Consider the following 21,829-nt stretch of genomic DNA (forward strand, 5'->3'; position numbering starts at 1 on the left):
GCTGACATTTCGAACTTGTCAGTTTGAAACTCAGCTCTGCCATCCGGCTGGGCTGGGCAGCTACATAAACAACGATTGGCTGTTGTTCAAGGGGGGTGTCGAAGGGGACTCCCTATAACTGATGCAATTACGACCTCTGCTGGCCGATTGGGACGTGTGTTAGTCACGGCTTTCCTCAGTCAGAGTGGAGGTCAGCAGCAGTAGAGAGAAAGCGTAATGCAATCGGGTAATTGGATACGACTAGATTGGGAGGAAAATTAGGGGGAAAATGCAAAAAAAAACAAAAAACCTACATTATAAAAATACTTTGAAGGAGGCCGCTTAAGTGGCGCAGCGGTAAAACACGCTAGCATATGAGAGCTGACATTCGAACTCGTCGGTTCGAAACTCAGCTCTGCCATCCGGCTAGGCTGGGCGGCTACATGAACAACGACTGGCTTGTTGTTCATAGGGTAGAATAAGCCGAATAGGGATCTCATAACTTAACAAATTACGACCTCTGCTGGCTGATTGATGGCGCCTGCACAGAGTCGAGGGATAATGAGGATCAGTGTGTGTATCTCCATACACAAAGCTGATCCATATATGAACTCGCCTAGTTCAAGAGCCTTGTGTTAGTCACGGCTCTTGTCAGTCAGAGTAGAGATTAACATGAGTAGAGAGGAAGTGTAATGGAATCAGGTAATTGGATACAACTAGATTGGGTGGAAAAAGGGTTTGGGGGGGGACTACATAAAAATACTTTTTCTCCCGATTTAGCGTAGTCAGTTTGTCTTCCGCTGCTGGGGATCCCTGATTGCGTTCGAGGAGTGTATATTGCTGCTCACTTGCCCTCCACTTGTGCAGTCCTAGTCCTTCTTTATGGCCGTGCTTCTGCACAGGTGTCTCGGTCTGCCTCTGGGGTCCCTACACAGCGCTTGAAGACCCCACCCACTTGGTCCAGACATTTTCCCACACAGCAGACACGGTGGCCAATTTGTGTCTGCTGCAGGCACTGCCAATTGTGCTCGCTAGATGGTGCCCAGCCGACCGATAGCAGAGCCGAGTTTCTCGGCGCTGGTGTATTAGCGGAATATCCAGCTGGGCGCCTATAAAAATATTTTTAAGGATAATAGAAGTTTGGCAGTGTTGGCACTGGGTCCGGGTCTTGCAAGCTCAATTCCACAAAACGTAGGTTTGGAAATACCACCCATGCCAACAACAGTGTTTTTGCCAGCACCAATTTCTAACCATGAATTTGAAAATAAAATTGGCTTACATATATGCAAATTAAAAATAAAAACAGTAAGTTATGCTGGCCCTTCCAAAAACTGTACCAAGTACTAAGCTGTCCATTTCAGGTTGCTGAATGCATGCTGCACATGTGTTGGAGGGGGCGTGGGTTAGCTTCGTTCTCCTCAATCAGAGCAGAGATCGGCATTGGTAGAGAGGAAGCATGACGCAATCGAGCAATTGGACACGCTAAAAAGGGGAGAAAAAAGCAGGGTAAAATGCTTGTAATTATATATTTTATTTTAATATCACAAGCAAAAGAATATTCAATTTTTTTACACTCTCGAGGCCACTTTTCTAATCTTTTTACCTCTCCCTCCAGCGTTCTCCAGCTCCCCTTACGACCGACTAATAAGTCTTGCCATTGTTGCAGACTGTGCAATGTAAGTAGGTTGATCTGTACTCTCTTAAGGTTGCAGGCAGTTTGAAGTGGCTGAGTGGCAGCCGGTCCCCAGCTCTCCTAGGCAATGGGGCTAAAGAGGTTTGTTTACTGGGTACACCTTGGCCTGACCTCAAAACTCTGCTGGGACTTAATATGTGATTAGCTTAGTGTTAGCCCAAAGCACTGGGGCTCAGGCAGCCTGGAAAGGAGGGCTTTCTATCCACCAAGGGTGAGTGATTGGTCGCCCTTACCATAATCAATCACCGACTTTATTGCCAACACCACACGTACAGCACTGCTGGGAGAAAGATGGGCCCTTCTAACTTGTTGCTATCTTTGTCGCTGCTCCCAAAACCCTGCATGATTTTATTTAGCGCTGCCCTTTGGCACCAGAAGAAGAGATTAATTGCTGCTGCCTCTTCTTGTTGTCCCCGATGGCTCTTCGCTAGCCTCCTGGCATGTGATCAGAAAACACAACCTCAGTAAACTTCATGTAGGGAAGCAGTTAAGGATATATGTGGGTATAGTCAAGCTGTCAATTAGCCTTTGCTGCCATCAGAATCGTTTCTCATAATTTTTCCATGTCAGGCTTGACACTGTTTGGCCCTGTAGATAAATCTCATTACTGCAATGTGAAATCACAGCTTCTACCTTCAGCCCAGGGATGATGCTCGCTCCTGGAGTCACTTGTTCTCTTGTTCTTTACTCTATCAGTGTTACTTGACTAATGTGTTTGGTAGCTATCCTCATGTGCTCATGCCCTCTGCAGCTGGGGTTAAAGGGGCCATATCGGCACACTGTATCCCAACCATGGCCCCAAAATACACACTGTATCCCAATCATGGCCTCAAAATGCACACTGTATCCCAATCATGGCCCCAAAATGCACACTGTATCCCAACCATGACCTCAAAATGCACACTGTATCCCAACCATGGCCCCAAAATGCACACTGTATCTTAATCATGGCCCCAAAATGCACACTGTATCCCAACCATGGCCGCAAAATGCACACTGTATAACAACCATGGCCCCAAAATGCACACTGTATCCCAACCATGGCCCCAAAATGCACACTGTGTCCCAATCATAGCCCCAAAATGCACACTGTATCCCAATCATGGCCACAAAATGCACACTGTATCCCAACCATGGCCCCAAAATGCACACTGTGTCCCAATCAGCCACAAAATGCACAATGTATCCCAACCATGGCCACAAAATGCACACTGTATCCCAACCATGGCCCCAAAATGCACACTGTATCCCAACCATGGCCCCAAAATGCACTCTGTATCCCAACCATGGCCCCAAAATGGATTATCTAAGAGATTGCACTGCTAGAAGAGAATACAGAGACCTTAAACTACCAAACTCAAAGTGACAAATTATAAAACAATAAACAGAAAAAATATTTTCTGTATGAGAAACAACTGCTGTACAGAGGTGTGTAACATCAAGGAGTATACATTTTTATCATATTTGCTGTTCATATATTATTAATGTTAAACAAACAAATGATATAACCAATATAAACAATCTGTGAATTCAAAAAAATACATTTAAAATTAATAATTCAGTGGTTATTAGTAACTTATTATTACCAAAAACACAGAAGACTCAAATGTCAAACAAATGAAATATTTTTATTAGTTAAAACTTATTTAACTTGACTGACTCACCCAGAGGCGATTTAACCTGCCTGTGGGCCCAGGGGCACAGCTGGTTGTGGGCCCCCACGTGTGTGTATATATATATACAGTGTATCACAAAAGTGAGTACACCCCTCACATTTCTGCAAATATTTCATTATATCTTTTCATGGGACAACACTATAGACATGAAACTTGGATATAACTTAGAGTAGTCAGTGTACAGCTTGTATAGCAGTGTAGATTTACTGTCTTCTAAAAATAACTCAACACACAGCCATTAATGTCTAAATAGCTGGCAACATAAGTGAGTACACCCCACAGTGAACATGTCCAAATTGTGTCCAAATGTGTCATTGTCCCTCCCTGGTGTCATGTGTCAAGGTCCCAGGTGTAAATGGGGAGCAGGGCTGTTACATTTGGTGTTTTGGGTACAATTCTCTCATACTGGCCACTGGATATTCAACATGGCACCTCATGGCAAAGAACTCTCTGAGGATGTGAGAAATAGTATTGTTGCTCTCCACAAAGATGGCCTGGGCTATAAGAAGATTGCTAACACCCTGGAACTGAGCTACAGCATGGTGGCCAAGGTCATACAGCGGTTTTCCAGGACAGGTTCCACTCGGAACAGGCTTTGCCAGGGTCGACCGAAGAAGTTGAGTCCACGTGTTCGGCGTCATATCCAGAGGTTGGCTTTAAAAAATAGACACGAGTGCTGCCAGCATTGCTGCAGAGGTTGAAGACGTGGGAGGTCAGCCTGTCAGTGCTCAGACCATACACCGCACACTGCATCAACTCGGTCTGCATGGTCGTCATCCCAGAAGGAAGATGACGCACAAGAAAGCCCGCAAACAGTTTGCTGAAGACAAGCAGTCCAAGAACATGGATTACTGGAATGCCCTGTGGTCTGACGAGACCAAGATAAACTTGTTTGGCTCAGATGGTGTCCAGCATGTGTGGCGGCGCCCTGGTGAGAAGTACCAAGACAACTGTATCTTGCCTACAGTCAAGCATGGTGGTGGTAGCATCATGGTCTTGGGCTGCATGAGTGTTGCTGGCACTGGGGAGCTGCAGTTCATTGAGGGAAACATGAATTCCAACATGTACTGTGACATTCTGAAACAGAGCATGATCCTCTCCCTTCGAAAACTGGGCCTAATGGCAGTTTTCCAACAGGATAACGACCCCAAACACAACCTCCAAGACACCAACTGCCTTGCTGAGGAAGCTGAAGGTAAAGGTGATGGACTAAACCCAATTGAGCACCTGTGGCGCATCCTCAAGTGGAAGGTGGAAGAGTTCAAGGTGTCTAACATCCACCAGCTCCGTGATGTCATCATGGAGGAGTGGAAGAGGATTCCAGTAGCAACCTGTGCAGCTCTGGTGAATTCCATGCCCAGGAGGGTTAAGGCAGTGCTGGATAATAATGGTGGTCACACAAAATATTGACACTTTGGGCACAATTTGGACATGTTCACTGTGGGGTGTACTCACTTATGTTGCCAGCCATTTAGACATTAATGGCTGTGTGTTGAGTTATTTTCAGAAGACAGTAAATCTACACTGCTATACAAGTTGTACACTGACTACTCTAAGTTATATCCAAGTTTCATGTCTATAGTGTTGTCCCATGAAAAGATATAATAAAATATTTGCAGAAATGTGAGGGGTGTACTCACTTTTGTGATACACTGTATATATATGTATATGTGTGTGTGTGTTGTAAGGTTGTGCACTTACTGTGTATTGTGATTACATATATTCTGATATTTCATTGTCTTTTAGTTATTTTTATATTTTACTTAACGAAAATGTTGTCGTGTTTTTACTTTCGCTATCACAGCACTTTACTGCTAGCATTAGCCACTTGCTACTGTAGAGGGTCGGCTCACCTAGCCGCTGTCCGGTGGGGATGCTGCGGGTCTTTTGCTGTGCGGTGGTGGAGGACACACGACAGGGTAGAGTCACTTTAACTGTTTAGTCAGGACTTCAATGAGCGTTACAGCACTTTAGACCGCCTAGTTCCAGAACCCGAACTTCCATGCTGGGACCATAAGGCGAGTCTCATAAACAAAACTAACTGCAGAACGTCCGAACGCACATGTATAAACCTGGTGCTGCATTCTGATTGGCTGAGCTGAATGTCACTCACATACTAGCTCTAACGTTCACGTTGCTTAACTGAAACCACCAATCAGAAGTACAGTCAGAAATATGAATAACGTGTAAATGATTTACAAAATCATTGGTTTGTAAGCTTCCCCATTCATAACAAAATAAATAAAACATAAAACAGCCCTGGTAAGCCCGTGCATTAAATCGCCCCTGGACGCACCGCTGCTTTCACATCATCATCACATGAAAATCTTCTTCCCCTTAAAGCTTCTTTGAGTGTCTAAAAAGGTGGAAATCAGATGGCACTAAATCCGGACTATAAGCTCTCTTTCAGTCTCTCAGACACGACCAATTTGTTCTCCACCCACTCTCAATGTTTCCAACCAAAATATAAAAGTGCAGAAACTTTTTGAATATCCATTGTAATAAAAGTCAATATACATGATTTGTGTAAATTTGAGATGGATATATGCACTGGAAATGAATTGAATAACAAAAACTAAAGTAGGGTAATACAGTAAGGATGTATGGGAAACCTGTTAATGCGTTCCATGGTTCCGTAGAACTGCATATATTTTAGGGTAATGTAAAATAATGGAGTTGTTTTTGACACTTATACACTGAAAATAACACAAATACAATATAAAAATACTATATATACTATAAATATTATTAAAAAACAGTTAAAAATCAATCAAAAATACAATAAAACCTGCACTTTACCTGTACTTCTTTATTGTTTTCTTATGCTTCTTAATTAGTGGAGAAGCAGAAATAATTAAGAGAGGTTTAGCGTTTCTGTGTCGTTCTTTTAATACATTTAGTTTTTTTTTTTTTTTAATGATAATCCTCTCGGAAAAGCTGATTCTTACAATTTCTCAGAACCCCGATCTGTAACACAAGTTTAAAAGTGAAACAGGAGAAACACAGCTGAACACAGATACATGTGTTTTACCACATTGCTCAAGCCGAGCGCTGAACAAAGCAGCAGTCGCACACACGTTGAGTTTGAGGGAAACGTTGAGTTTAGGGGTACAAATTTCTCGACAAAGGATGTTGAGTTTCAAAGATTTTGGGTTTAGGGGACGTTGAATTACAAGGTACCACTGTATTTGCTTGCCCACCACTGTATGTTTATTTTTAATGATGCTTTTTAAATGGGACTGTACCTTTAGTTTTTTGCTACACTACCTGGAGGTGTGAAATATTGAATTGTTTGGATTTAGCATTTTTCTTCATAGATAGAATTACAGTTTAGCAGCATTTGGTAATTATGTTTGTTTGACCTTTCTGTAAATTAAAATGAGATTTTTAAATATCTCAGCAGAGCAGAGTATTCCAGTAATATATCTGCAGATGGTGTTTGTCTGGAGTTAATAAGAGCTATATCTGTATCTGACTCAGCATGTTGTGGTAGGAGGACGTTTGTTCATTCCGCATGGATTTGATAGCTAGCTGAGGTTAAGTGGAGGTTAAATGAAGAAGCTTGTAGAAGTAAAAGATATTACGTGTACATGATGACCAGCTGTTCCGGGGGATTTTCAGTTGCGAAGTTCTTGTCAGAAAACTAGAAGCTAATAAATCGTGTTTCTGTCTGGTATGATTGTGTGTGTGTGTGTGTGTGTGTGTGTCACTCACCGATGTGACTGCGGTGTGAGGAGGCCAAGCTCAGCTGCCCCCATAGAGACAGCAAGCAGACGCCAAGGAGTAGCAATCTCTTGCCCACGCATCGCAAATCCCTCTCCCGCATCCTGCACACACAAATACGCTTAATTACTTCCTTTTCACTGCAAAGTTCACGAACCCCAGCATTTAATATTTTGGTATTTATGGCTTTTGCATAAATCACTCATAGAATTCGATCTCATTTTCATCCAAGTAATAATAACAGAGAAACACATTCTGCCTGAACAAATACAGAACATATCATTTGTAATATTTTAGTGTCTTTAATCCCTTATTGTCTCATTCCCGTTCTTAACTGCTTATCCAGTCAGGGTCGGGGGGTGCTGGAGCCTTTCCCAGCTTTTTCAATGGGCGCAAGGCCCCCAGTAACACCCTGTCGCAAGGCAGACACACATACACACACACACCCATTCACCTATAGGGAAATTCAGTGTCTCCAATTAACCTGACTGCATGTTTTTGGACTGTGGGTAGAAACCGGAGCTCCCGGAGGAAACCCACGCAGACACGGGGAGAACACGCAAACTCCGCACAGAAAGGACCCGGACCGCCCGCCTAGGGATCGAACCCAGGACCTTCTTGCTGTAAGGAGACAGTGCTACCCACCGAGCCACCGTACCACCCTCTGCCTGAACAAATACAGAACATATAATTTGTAGTATGTTGGTCTCTTTAACCCCTAACTGTCTGAAAAGGCTAACAAAAAAAAACCTATTTTTATGAAAAGAAATTGAAAGAGTTTGTTGTAGAATAGCCTTATCCAATCAAGTGTCCCACAAAAGTCTGATTCTGCTCTTTTCAAAAAGGGTCTGATCATATGAACCATACTTTAATCAATACAAATTTAAAAGAACCTTTGAAGAATAGTTGTAATGATGTATTAACCCAGAACAAAAAAATCACACCAAGAGCACAATGTTCAATGCTGGATGAAAGGAACCCAAAGGTAAAACCTAAAGGCAAAGAACCATTCAATCTGTAGAACATGCCAACATTAAATGAAATTTTCTATTTCTGTCTATTACACACAAAAAACACCCATCAAATATAATTCTAATGGAAAGACACCTGCTTTAAAGACAATTGAACATCTGGATGATTCACAGCTCTTCTAAGAGAATGTTTAATGGATGTATAAGACAGTAGTTATATACACCAACAAGGCATATCATTATGACCACTGACAGGGGAAGTGAATAACAAGTGATTATCTCTTCATCACGGCACCTGTTAGTAGGTGGGATATATCAAGCTGATGAGTTGATGTGTCAGAAGCAGGTAAAATGAACAAGCGTAAGGATTTGAGCGAGTTTGACAAGGGCCAAATTGTGATGGCTAGACGACTGGGTTCTTGTGGGGTGTTTCCGCTCTGCACTGGTTACTATAGATCAAAAGTGGTCCAAGGAAGGAACAGTGGTAAACCGGCAACAGGGTCATGGGCGGCCAAGGCACATTGATGCACATGGGGTGCAAAGGCTGGTTCCACCTTTGCTGCCAAAACAGCCCTGACCCATGGAGTCTGACACCTTTCTATCAGAACCAGCATGAACTTCTTCAGCAGTTTGAGCTACAGTAGCTCATCTGTTGGATCAGACCACGCGGGCCAGCCTTCACTCCCCACGTGCATCAATGAGCCTTGGTCGCTCATGACCCTGTCGCCGGTTTACCACTTTTGATAGACACTGACCACTGCAGACTGGAAACACCCCACAAGAGCTGCAGTTTTGGAGATGCTCTGACCCAGTCGTCTAGCCATCACAATTTGGCCCTTGTCAAACTCGCTCAAATCCTTACGCTCGCTCATTTTTCCTGCTTCTAAAATCAACTTTAAGGATAAAATGTTCACTTGCTGCCTAATATACCCCACCCACTAGGAGGTGCTGTGATGAAGAGATAATCAGTGTTATTCACTTCACCTGTCAGTGGTCATAATGGTCATAATAATGCCTGGTCGGTGTATGTATGTGGTTGATAATAATTAAATGCAAGGTTTTACATACTATTTCCCGTTTGCACTGTGAAGAATTACTGTCTCTGTTAATATGACTTTAATGAAGATAAGACCACAATTAGCAATTGTAATTAGCACAGAAACTGGTGTAATACTACAGAGTTCACTAACACTTCCTTCCTACTGTAGCTCAGAAAGCTCAGAAACACCGGATCGATTGGGTCAGTGTTGTGGAGATTTCATCAATCATTTACTGTACGTTCTCAAATAACCGCCTCTGACTCAGCCCTCCTTCGAGTCTTTTAGTCAGCTTTGATGGTTCTGTTCTTGGCTGCTAAACACAGTGTTCTTGATTTACTATCACACACTGTTGACCAGTAATTCCTGTGTCAACTTTGTACCAGGTCCAGAGAGACTCAAACACAAAGAGGCTCATCTCACTGGCAGGTCAGGTCAGTGTTGCACCCATGAGGGGAAAACAATCTTAAAATCACACACGTGCTTTCAGGCACTTTGCTAGCATATCTTATCAAATTAGTGCTATGTTTCAGTCACATATCTTACTGCTTTCTCTGTTGGCAGGGATTTTCTGCATATGTTTAGCAGCAAGGCAAGCTCTGAAAATTCTGCTGGCTTCCTCTTGCCAATGAAAGGCTTAGTGTGTAAATAATTAAAGCAATAAAACGTTGCAAGCTTGAAGAATAAAGAGTGCTGTATTTAATTTTTAAATATTCTTCTAGTTTTCCTTTCAATCTAGTCATGTTCAGTCATTGACTGTAACTTCCTCCACTGTTACAGAACCTGGCTTGACCAGGGAGAGTCATAGGGTCTGTCTAAAAATGAGCTAATGAGCTGCCGTGCTGCATACCTAAGATGTCTAATAAGACATCGAACTTAAAAGGCATATTATTTAGAGACAGCGATTACAGCAATTACGTCACTGCAGTTTTCGCTTACTAAGCTAACACAGCCTCAGGCCCTTTAAACCAATGGGTTGGTTTGTTTGTTTGTTTGTTTATTAGGATTTTAACATCATATTTTACACTTTGGTTACATGACAGGAACAGTAGTTATTCATTACACAAGGTTCATCAGTTCACAAGGTTAAGTCGAACAATTTAAAAATTGTCTTGGACAATTTTGTATCTCCAATCCAGGATTTAAATGGATTTAATAGTTTTAGTTATGTAAAGAAGAAGAATTTTGCCGCTCAGGTGGCACAGCGGTAAAACATCGAATCTTAGCTGTGCCATCCGGCTGGGCTGGGAAGCCACATGAACAACGATTGGCTGTTGTTCAGGGTGGGATTAGTCGGACCAGGATTCCTCATAACTGGTGCAATTACTGCGCAGAGTTGAGGAATAATGCTGATCAGGGTGTGGCTCTCCGTGCACAAGGCTGGTCGGCATATGAACTCGCCTTGTGCAGGTGAAAAGAGGCAGTCGGTACTGATCACGTTTAGGAGGGGGCGTGTGTCAGCTGCGAAGCTTCTCAGTCAGCAGTGGAGGGTTGTATCGGTGGAGGTGAAGCGTAGCACAACCAGGGTAATTTGATACGACTAGATTAGGGGAGAAAATTGGGGGGGGGGGGGGGGGTCTAATAATTGTATCTAGAAATAGAGTCAGGACTTTAACTAGCACCAAATATATTTATAATATGTACAGAAACAATATTTTTGCAGTATTTTATTATTTAAGAAAACTTGACGTTTATGTATCTATAAATACAAAATGAGCATTTAGAAACTGCAAAACATTAAATAAAATGTATTACATTTATTATTGGTCAGTTATTCATTACATCTTTCAACACACTAAAATAAAAAAGACTGATTATTGATTGTGTAACTACACATCTGTACAATCTTTTATGGGTTGAATGTCCAGCTAATGACCAATAAAAAGACAAAGGATTAAAACTGCATTATTTAAATCACATAGTTTAGTTTCATACAGGCAGTAAACCAGCTGCTTATTAATCTCATTGGAAGTGCTGCATTTTTATTAATAATTTATCTTGAATCTCATACTTTGGTCATTATTTGTATAGAATATTTCTCCACTTATGCTTGGTAGAAGTAAAAGGTTTTCTTTTACAGTAAGCCTCTGTACACTATAGACATTTTATTTTATAGTTTTTAGTCTTTAGTAGCTCCAAGCACAGGACATTTCCTCTACCAGACAGGTAACTGAACACCACACTTATTCACTTATGGCAATTGTTCTCTATTTTGTTCCATCTACAAGAGAAAACCAACTGTGCTACAGATTTTCCTTCATAACAGAGCAGAAATCAATAAAGTGGTCTTTGTGTAACATAATGTTATTGTAAAGACCACAATGAATTCTAGCCTACGCTTCTGGTGGCCTGCTCGAGTTGCACCGAATAAAACACATTCTCCATCATCAGAACAGATGTGAAACAGGCTAGGGGCCATGACCCTGTAGTGCAACAGGAATGTTTACCAGGGACACTGTTGCACATATCGGGCCATGTTCACAGAGAGGAATAAATACAACAGCTGGTCACATCAGTGTTTAGAAATTAGTATTACTAGTATTATTAGTATATATAGCTCACTACCACTAATCTACAGTACTACAGTTCTAATCTCAGCTAGGCACCTACACAGACTGACTGTATCTGGTGAGGTCAATGTGCTTGTGGGAGAGCTGGGAAATATCATGGATAGTAGGACCCGACTCTCAATACTCAGTATTTCTCCCTGTGCGACTCTGGCAGGTAAAAATAAGTGGTTGGCAGCTGCGTGCCTGTTGGAGGGAGTGTTGTTTGTTTATTTATTTATTAGGATTTTAACATCAAGTTGTACACTTATTGGTTACATTTATGACAGGAACGGTAGTTATTCATTACACAAGATTCATCAGTTCACAAAGTTACATCAAACACAGTCATGGACAATTTAGTGTCTCCAATTCACCTCACTTGCATGTCTTTGGACTGTGGGAGGAAACCGGAGCACCCGGAGGAAACCCAAGCGGACACAGGAAGAACATGCAAACTCCGCACAGAAAGGACCCAGACCGCCCCACCTGGGAATCGAACCCAGGACCTTCTTGCTGTGAGGCGACAGTGACAGCCACTTAGCCACCGTGCCACCCTGGAGGGAGTGTAAGATCTACTGTCTGGGGAGGGTGGGAGTCTGAAGCAACAGAGGAAGTAGAACAGAATAATAAAACACCAAGCTCAGGGCAGGAATACAATCTGAGCAGGGTGCCAATCCTTGTCAGGGCAGTGCCAATCTCTAAAACTTAATCACTTACTCCTACCTACTTTAATTCTTAGTTACTTACTTACTTACTCACACATGGAGTCACTTTGGACCAGTCAAACCCCCCTTTTCATATTTTTGTTATTTTGGAACTGAACCATTAACTAGAAGCCATCAGCAAAACCAAAACCCAGGTTTCTTTGAGGTACCCACACTACCAACTGTGCCACCATGCTGCCTATGTCTACATTAACAAAATTATAAAATATATTGATTTAATCAGAACTGTTCACACCCATCTAATCTTTAAGCAAAGCGGTTTCCACCCATTCCTAGGCTTCATGCTTTCTGGCACTGCATACCAAATACTACTACATGCATAATGGACATCTTGGTTATGAGGAGTTGAAGGTCATTCATACATTTATTGATTTATCTGCACTGCGTCCCAAATAAATAGGTGTAAAGCAGGAATACAGTCCATCATTTGGCATCATACACTTCATTTACAACATACATTTTACACCAATCCCAATTTAAAGACATCAATCTATTTACTGGTATGTTTTTGGAGAAGGGAAGTAAAGAAAGCCACCAATATCTCTGTGAAAAAATGAACTATACACACACAATAATTATTGGTTGGTTGTTCTTGTTTGGCTGGCCTCTCTATTATTCTAAATATCTGCTGTGTATTACTGTGGTACTGAGAGCTGGTTTCTAGGCTGGCAGCCAATTATTGTGGGTGAATCCCAAATTACTAAATTAAAACAAATCTGCAGAGATGGCAAATTAATATAATTATCACAACTGGGAGTGCACGTGACAATCAACCCTGATTTATTAAGCTAGTGTTAGGTAATTAATTGAATCATGCATACTGTAAATGATCATATTAGTCTTACCTGATTATTTTGCATTTAATTGATTGCACTGTCTCTGTTTTACTTTGTACTGTAATTGCCAGCAAAGTTTACTTATGAAATTAATTCTGCTTCAATCAGTGTTTGTATTGCACCATTTTGTTAAATTAAATCTAGTGTTAATTTTAGAGGGACCTAAAAAAACTAACTTTGATAGCTCTACTTAAGAAAAACCAAGCTACTTTTAAGGGTTGAACTACACAGAGGTTAAGCAAATGCTGAGCGTATGACTGAACATAAACAATCTTGTCCGGCGCCTAGATGGTACAGCAGGATAATCCGCTAGCACACCAGCGGCGAGATTCTGAGTTCAAAACTCGCCGTTGCCACCGGTCGGCTGGGCGCCACCTAGCAGGCATAATTGGCAGTCCCTGAAGCAGACACTAATTGGCCACCATGTCTGATGACCAGACTATGTGGGTGGGGTCTTCAAACGCTGTGCAAAGACCCTGGTTAGCAGATAGAGACGCCTGTGCAGAAGCATGGGTGAAAAAGGTGCAGCTAGGACTGCGCACGGGTCAGAGAAGGCGTGAGCAGTAATATACCCTCCTCAAATGCAATCAGGGATCCCCAGCAGCGGAAGACAAATAGACTACGCTAAATCAGGAGAAAATGCATAAACAAAAAGGAAAACAATATTGTCCTTATCTTATTTTCACTTATGATGATTACTAACATGGGTTTTAAGTACCATATTACATTACAACATAGGAGCATCTGTTTTATAACAGATGAAAATATTACATGTACTCTAAATAGTTGGTTTAATGGATGGATGGATGGATGGATGGATGGATGGATGGATGGATGGATGGATGGATGGATGGATGGATGGATGGATGGATGGATGGATGGATAGATAGATAGATAGATAGATAGATAGATAGATAGATAGATAGATAGATAGATAGATAGATAGATAGATAGATAGATAGATAGATAGATAGATAGATAGATAGATAGATAGATAGATACTTTATTTATCCCGAAGGAAATTATTGAAAAAATAATAGGGGTGTACTGTGTTTTTTAGTTTTTCAGAAAACTTAATATGGTATCGGAAGTTCTTTTTTCTTTTCGAGATACAGCAATATTGCCTTTTCGAGTAAAACAAGAGTAAAACCGTGATGGCTGAGATGTTTGTTTGTTTCTTAGGATTTTAACGTCATGTTTTACACTTTGGTTACATTCATGACATGAATAGTTATGACATGGTAGTTATTCATTACACAAGGTTAATCAGTTCACAAGGTTATATCAAACACAGTCATGGACAATTTAGTGTTTCCAATTCACCTCACTTGCATGTCTTTGGACTGTGGGAGGAAACCGGAGTGCCCCGGGGAAACCCACGCAGACACAGAGAGAACATGCAAACTCCACACAGAAAGGACCTGGACCGCCCCAGCTGGGGATCGAACCCAGGACCTTCTTGCTGTGAGGCGACAGTGCTACCCACTTAGCCACCATGCCGCCCAGCTGTGATGTAACATTTTAATCTATGCATGCCCAGGACCTTCTTGCTGTGAGGCGACAGTGCTACCCACTTAGCCACCATGCCGCCCAGCTGTGATGTAACATTTCAATCTACGCATGCCTGTTGCTAGTTTGTAAGTACTGAGATTGGGGCCAAAGAAAAAGTGTAAACAACCAGGTTATATTTTTGTGATCGCTTAAATTATGTTGAATTTTATGTCTACAGTGTCAGTCAGAGGCATTACAATCTTCTGCTCTTAGTTTGTTTATTATTATTATTATTATTATTATTATTATTATTATTATTATTATTATTATTAGACATCAAGTTGATTCCAACTCAGGTGACAGTACGGATGGTGTTTCTGTTTTGGGTCTTCAGCCTTCTTAAAGCAGGGGCGCCCAATACGTTGATTGCACAGTTCACGCTGGTAGGTCGCGCCTTATTCAAACAGGTCAACAAGATTGACATGAAATGTGGCCACTGTTTCTTTAATTTGCTGTTTGTTACCATAGCTATGCCTCAGCCCACCTAAATAATAATAATAATAAGCTTTTATTTGAAAAGTGCCTTTCATGACACCCAAGGACACTGTACAATAAAAATTAAAGAAAATCTAAGCAAAATTATAAATAAAATACACATTTACAAACATGGAAAACACCAAAAATGTGGCACAGTTCTGAGTCACCCAAAAGCCAGCTGGAAAAGATGAGTTTTAAGACGGGTTTTGAACACAGCTGCAGATGAGCAGGCACGTAGCTCAAGAGGGAGACTATTCCACAACTTGGGGCCTGCGACACTGAATGCCCTATCACCAAATGTATGTAATTTAGAGGGGGGAACTAAAGCACTGCTAATCTAGAAAGTTTTCATTAATCAGTAGCCAGTTTGTGCCATTTTTGCATTTTTCCTTTTAGAAACCAACACTGATTGTGAAGATGGTGTGGGCACCCCTGTATTAAAGGCTTGTTCATTTTTTCTCTAAATGTATTCATCCATCGTGTTGCTGGCCATCCTCTTCCTCTTTTAGTATCTAACTTTTTATATACTGTGCTTTATGCATACTTGCTTCAAGCATCAAATATAATGACATACCATGATCAACTATTGAGCTGCCGTGGATAGACTTCCAAAACATTTTGTTCTATTCAGAGGTGGGGCTGACTATGTTTAAAACATATTTGTGTTCAGATGAATAGGGTCTAAAATGCATGTTTTGGGTTGGGGGTTCTACGCTCCACACACAGTAAACAGTGGCAGGCAATGTCCATTCAATTAATATAAAGAGGTGTTCTAATGCATCGTTTTTTCATAAATGCCTCAATGTTTTACGTACAATTTACATTTTGAGCAATACATAAAATAATAACAATTCTAATTATTATTTTTATAAAGTATAAACTGTTATTCTTTATAAAAACTACATCTTATAGAGTGCTTAGACAGTGCAGCACTAAAGCTAGCCCACTACCCCTGAGGTCTTCTGAGATCTCAACGGCTGTGTGTTTAAGGGATTTAGCAGTTCTGGCATCACATCTTGTGTCTATTAACTGACATCTAATTGATTCTTCCAGCTGTGAATTAACGTGCATTAAATGATGGTGAGTTTTTCTTCTGATATTTAATTACAAACACATGAGACGAATGGCAAGAGTCAAAAATCAATAAACCAAACGATGCATGATAAATTGTTTAATTTACTTCAGCTTGAGTTTAATCAAATGGTCTCAGTATTAAATTAAATCACTTGTCTCTTTATTATTCAATTTAAAAAAAACATTTTTTTTCATCTTCTAACATTTGTAAGGGGTGGATGTTACTTTTAGCCCTGGTAAGCAAGAAGAAGCAAATAATACAGAATTCTAATGATAAATCAGTGTCAAATGTATTACAGTGTGTGACTAATTGCAGTTTGTAGCTTTAAATTTTGTTTTTCAAAACTAAAATACACAGGACTAAAAGTCGAAGGCCTCTAGTGAACCTGCTTAGATATTTTTGCTTTCAAATTATGTAGCATAATATTTTGAGTGGAAAATACACAGATCAGCCATAACAATAAAACCACCACCTTGTTTCTACACTCACTGTCCATTTTATCAGCTCCACTTACCATGTAGAAGCACTTTGTAGTTCTACAATTACTGACTGTAGTCCATCTGTTTCTCTACATACTTTTTTAACCTCCTTTCACTCTGTTCTTCAATGGTCAGGACCCTCACAGAGCAGGTATTATTTGGGTGGTGAATCATTCTCAGCACTGCAGTAACAATGACATGGTGGTGGTGTGTTAGTGTGTGTTGTGCTTGTATGAGTGGATAACACCCAGAAATGTTGATGGAGTTTTTAAACACCTCACTGTCACTGCTGGACTAAGAATAGTCCACCAACCAAAAATATCCAGCCAACAGCGCCCCGTGGGCAGCCTCCTGTGACCACTGATGAAGGACTCGAAGATGACCAACTCAAACAGCAGCAATAGATGAGCGAGCGTCTCTGACTTTACATCTACAAGGTGGACCAACCAGGTAGGAGTGTTTATTAGAGTGGACAGTGAGTGGACACGGTATTTAAAAACTCCAGCAGCGCTGCTGTGTCTTATCCACTCATGCCAGCACAACACACACAAACACACCACCACCATGTCAGTGTCACTGCAGTGCTGAGAATGATCCACCACCCAAATAATACCTACTCTGTGGTGGTCCTGACCATTGAAGAACAGGGTGAAAGCAGGTTTAAAAAGTATGTAGAGAAACAGATGGACTACAGTCAGTAATTGTAGAACTACAAAGTGCTTCTATATGGTAAGTGGAGCTGATAAAATGGACAGTGAGTGTAGAAACAAGGAGGTGGTTTTAATGTTATGGCTGATCGGTTTATGTCAGAACTTTTTAGTATGTTGCTCCAGTCCTTAAGTCTTATCTTTTCCTTCCCAGATGACTTTGAGCATGTGTATTTGTTCTCATCAGTAGCTCATTTAATAAACTGGCATCCATTTTTCACCTATTGTAAGTACACTACATGGCCAAAAGTATTTGAACACCTGACCATTAGCTTGTTGGACATCCTGTTTTAATAATAGTATTAAAAAAGATTGACTTCTACATGATCTTTTCAGCTATTACAACAGTCACTCATCTGAGAAGGCTTTTCACCAGACTTTGAAGTATGTCTGTAGGAATCTGTGCCCATTCAGTCCATAGAGCATTTGTATGACTGGGCACCGATGTTGGTCAAGAAAGTCTCAACATCAGTTGATTCCAAAGCTGTCAAAAAAGCCTTGACCAACATCACACATATACTGTATGTGACCAAAACTGGAAGTTGATGTTTCAGTTTATTCCAGAGCTGTTCATTGGGGCTGAGGACAGGGCTCTGTGCAGATTACTGGAATTTCTTCAAACCAAACTTTCCTTTATATCTTTACAGAGCTTGTTTTGTGCACTGTGGCACAGTCATGCTGGAACAGGAATCTACCTTTCCTAAACTGTTGCTGCAAAGTTGCTGCTTTTAATTCCTTTATATAGTTGATTTATTACATCTGTTAGCAATTGTTGTGGCTGAAGCCCTGTGGCCAAATCTGTTGAAAACATTTCTGTCACATGATATATGTTGTACCATATACCCAGGCTGTATGTTCATTCATTGATTCATTTATCTTTGGTAACCATTTTATCCTGCTCAGCGTTGCAATGGGTCTTGAGCAAACCCAGTAACACTGAGCAAAGTGGGAACACACCCTAGATAGTGAGTGAAAAGCTCTTACACCTAGGAGTAATAAGGAGTAGCCAGTCCAGAGGTGGGAGGAAACCACAGCTACGCCTATGAGCATGTGGATTTGAACGTGCTGAACTCCTTATTAACAGAGGGCAAGAACTAAACCCAGGTCTAAAGGACTCTATGAAGCTATGTGGCACCAACACTCCATAATGTTCCATGGTGCTGCAGACACTGCACACTTGACATGAAGTGAGATCAAGTGAGATCAAAAAGAGCGAAGCCATCCTTTCTGCCTCATCCTTGATAAATAGATGCCACATTGTGCATCCAACTTACAAACCATAGAAAGATTATAAAAGTTGGATGTAAATTGTCCAAATAACAGACAGGCCATGATTGGACAAAGAAAAAGCTGACTCAGTGGCTTCCTTGTTCTATACCAGCATCTAAACTTTAGAGATACAAAAGCCTGAAAGTAACATTCATGTTCCAGCATCTTTAAACTAAAAAATAATTAGCAGTATGTATGTGACAATGTAGATCCTTAATTTGCTCCTTATTTTACTTTTGGATTAATAAAGTATCTATCTATATATCTATCTATCTATTTATCTGTCTATCTATTTATTTATCTATCTATCTATCTATCTATCTATCTATCTATCTATCTATCTATTTATCTTTGTATCTATCTATCTATCTATCTATCTATCTATCTATCTATCTATTTATCTTTGTATCTATCTTTGTATCTATCTTTGTATCTATCTATCTATCTATCTATCTATCTATCTATCTTTGTATCTATCTATGTATCTATGTATCTGTCTGTCTGTCTGTCTGTCTGTCTGTCTGTCTATCTATCTATCTATCTGTTTGGTGCTGTACAAAGTTCTATGCTTCTGTATGTATGTATGTATGTCTTCAACACAGCAAATTTTCACAAAACCCTCAATAAACAACTGACAATGCCATGATGTCAGCTACAGCATGAATGATATCTCTCCTAATTACAGAGCAGGACAAACTACGCTCTCCTGGACTCCCAGCCACAAAAGGCTATGGCATTGTCAGAGGAAGAACTAGCTCTTCAAATGACAGGTCGACTGTGTTGCTTCTGTACACCACAATGTGTTCTACATCAGACAAGAGACAGTTGTGTTGGACAATGACCAAGCCCGGAGTGGCTAATCGGGAGATTCGGGAGGATTCCCAATGGGCCGGCTCATGTCAATCAATTGCGCAACATTTGCAAAGTCAACTTATCATAGTTTATTTTGTAGAACCCAATACACACCATTAATCACAAATATCCAGTTTCAAGCTGAAAATAATAAACATAAGTGTAATATATTAAATAGCCTAACTCATTAATGGAATGTTTTTGTTTAAACTAAGATAGTTATTTGTAATGTAAAATATAACATAGAGAATATACAGTACATGATATATGTTAAATTGTTCAGACATTCAGAAAGATGTCAGCACAATAGCATTTTAACAAATGGAGACAAATAACCTAAATCACTATCAATTTTACACCATCATAATATAGGCTAAATTGTTTAAAAAAAAAAAAAACTTCAAGCATGTTATGTTATTCAGCAAAATAGGCTAACCCTTAATGAAATGGGTTTTTTTAGCCTCAGAGCAGCAGATAAGCCATGTCTCATGTCTATAGACAATGACACTGTTATTAATAAAGTTATAGAAACCAGTGCACTGCTTAGGAGGCTTTTGATGCTGTATGTAGCCTACTAAATATGCGTGTAGTAAAGCTTAGTGTAACCCTAACAATAGAGCACCTCTCTGTTGGGAAGACAAATGCAGTTTTAATTTCAAATTATTTTTATTTCAACTTATTGCTCCTGTACAAATGTAAATACGTTTTCATTTTTATCAAATTTTTTTACCTTTTAAATCTTTATCTGATTTAAATTTGAATTAAACATGTTCAAGTGAAGTGTTTTCTGTTAACTTACCAACATATACCTGAACTTATACCCAATAAAAAGGCATTGTAAGAGCTAGCTGCTGTTTCATTTATTTAAATTCCTCCTGCATAGAAAAAGTGGGCCGGGTTTGGTCATGAAACTCCCGGGCTGAAAAAGGGGCCCACTCCGGCCCTGACAATGACTCAGTCTCACAATAAACAAGCAATAGATGAGATATTAAATACCTTCTCTTGTAACAATGTGGCTATAGTTAAAAATATCTAAATGGGTGTTAAAGCAAAAGTCAGACCTGAACATGTATGAGTGAGTGAGTGATAAGCGGAGTCTCTTTTCGCACCTCATGGTTTCTCCAGAAGAGTGCACTATTTGCAAACAAGCACCTCAACCTGCCTCAGTTGGCTAATTAGTCGCTTTGGAGTGGCCCCAGTACAGATGGCAGGATGTCTGACATATTTATTTCTGTTCCACCTATCAAACGTCTCTCCTTCTGTATTCACTTTTTACCTTCCTCTCTTCCTGACTGCCCTGGAGAACGGAGGCGGCAGCTCTCTGGTGCCTTTAATCTTATAGATGTGTGACATCATCCAGGCTGCCCAGAACTGATTTCCGACGATTTCCTGTGGCTGTGAGACTGTGAGTGGGAGAGCCGGAAGAAGCGAGGTACGTAGAGACTCACTTTCCACGGGGTCTCCGAGGAAACAGACGTGCAAAGTGTGTCGGTGCAAAATTAGGTCCAGACATCTGTTCTGTAAAGCAGGGTATTAATAATGTGGGTGGATGAGAAATCAATTCTCAAGATGTAAATGGAAATAATTATTACATTAAAAATTAAAAAATTACTAAAATTAAAATTTAATTTTACATTAAAGTTTTTCAAGTAAAAAAGAAAATAATCTGTGAGAACCAAACCAAAACAGTGTATATACTTTATAGCCAAATATATGTGGACATCACTTATAATTATTAAGTTTAGTTTATTTCTAACAGATAAATATAATAAATGATATAAGATAAATTATATGCTTTCAACTTTTATTTATTTTTATGCATTTTCTCCCCATTTTCCTCCCGATTTAGCGCACTCAATTTTGTCTTCCGCTGCTACCAGGGATGCCCGGTTGCATCCAAGGAGAGCACGTCACTGTACATGCCTCTTCCGACACGTGCACAGCCCTCCTCTTCTCGCCCCTGCTTTCTGCACAGGCGTCTCTTCCGCCAATCAGGGTCCTTGCACAGCGTATGAAGACCCACCCACCCACCCACACATAGTCCGGCCCCCACCCTGCAGATACGGTGGCCAATTTGTATCTGCTGCAGGCACTGCCAATAATGCCCGCTAGATGGCACCCAGCCGACCGTAGTTCAGAAACTCGGAGCTGGTGTGCAAGTGGAATATCCCGCTGCGCCACCTGGGCGCCAGTATGCTTTCACCTTTTACGCTGAAACAGGAAAGGCCAC

The 21,829-nt window shown here is 40.6% G+C and overlaps 1 protein-coding gene across 1 annotated transcript in view; it reads right to left on the reverse strand.

Annotated features, from left to right (window-relative positions):
* Positions 1 to 21,829, reverse strand: part of tafa3a (TAFA chemokine like family member 3a) — a 171,630-nt gene that overhangs the window by 54,859 nt on the left and 94,942 nt on the right. Inside the window, exon 2 of the mRNA XM_062996603.1 lies at positions 7,063 to 7,175. Coding sequence (XP_062852673.1) covers positions 7,063 to 7,174 — 112 coding nt within the window. The 5' untranslated portion in view covers position 7,175. The remainder of the gene's footprint in view (positions 1 to 7,062; positions 7,176 to 21,829) is intronic.

Source organism: Trichomycterus rosablanca, chromosome 6 (genome assembly GCF_030014385.1).
Source record: "Trichomycterus rosablanca isolate fTriRos1 chromosome 6, fTriRos1.hap1, whole genome shotgun sequence".
NCBI classification, from domain to species: Eukaryota; Metazoa; Chordata; class Actinopteri; order Siluriformes; family Trichomycteridae; genus Trichomycterus; species Trichomycterus rosablanca.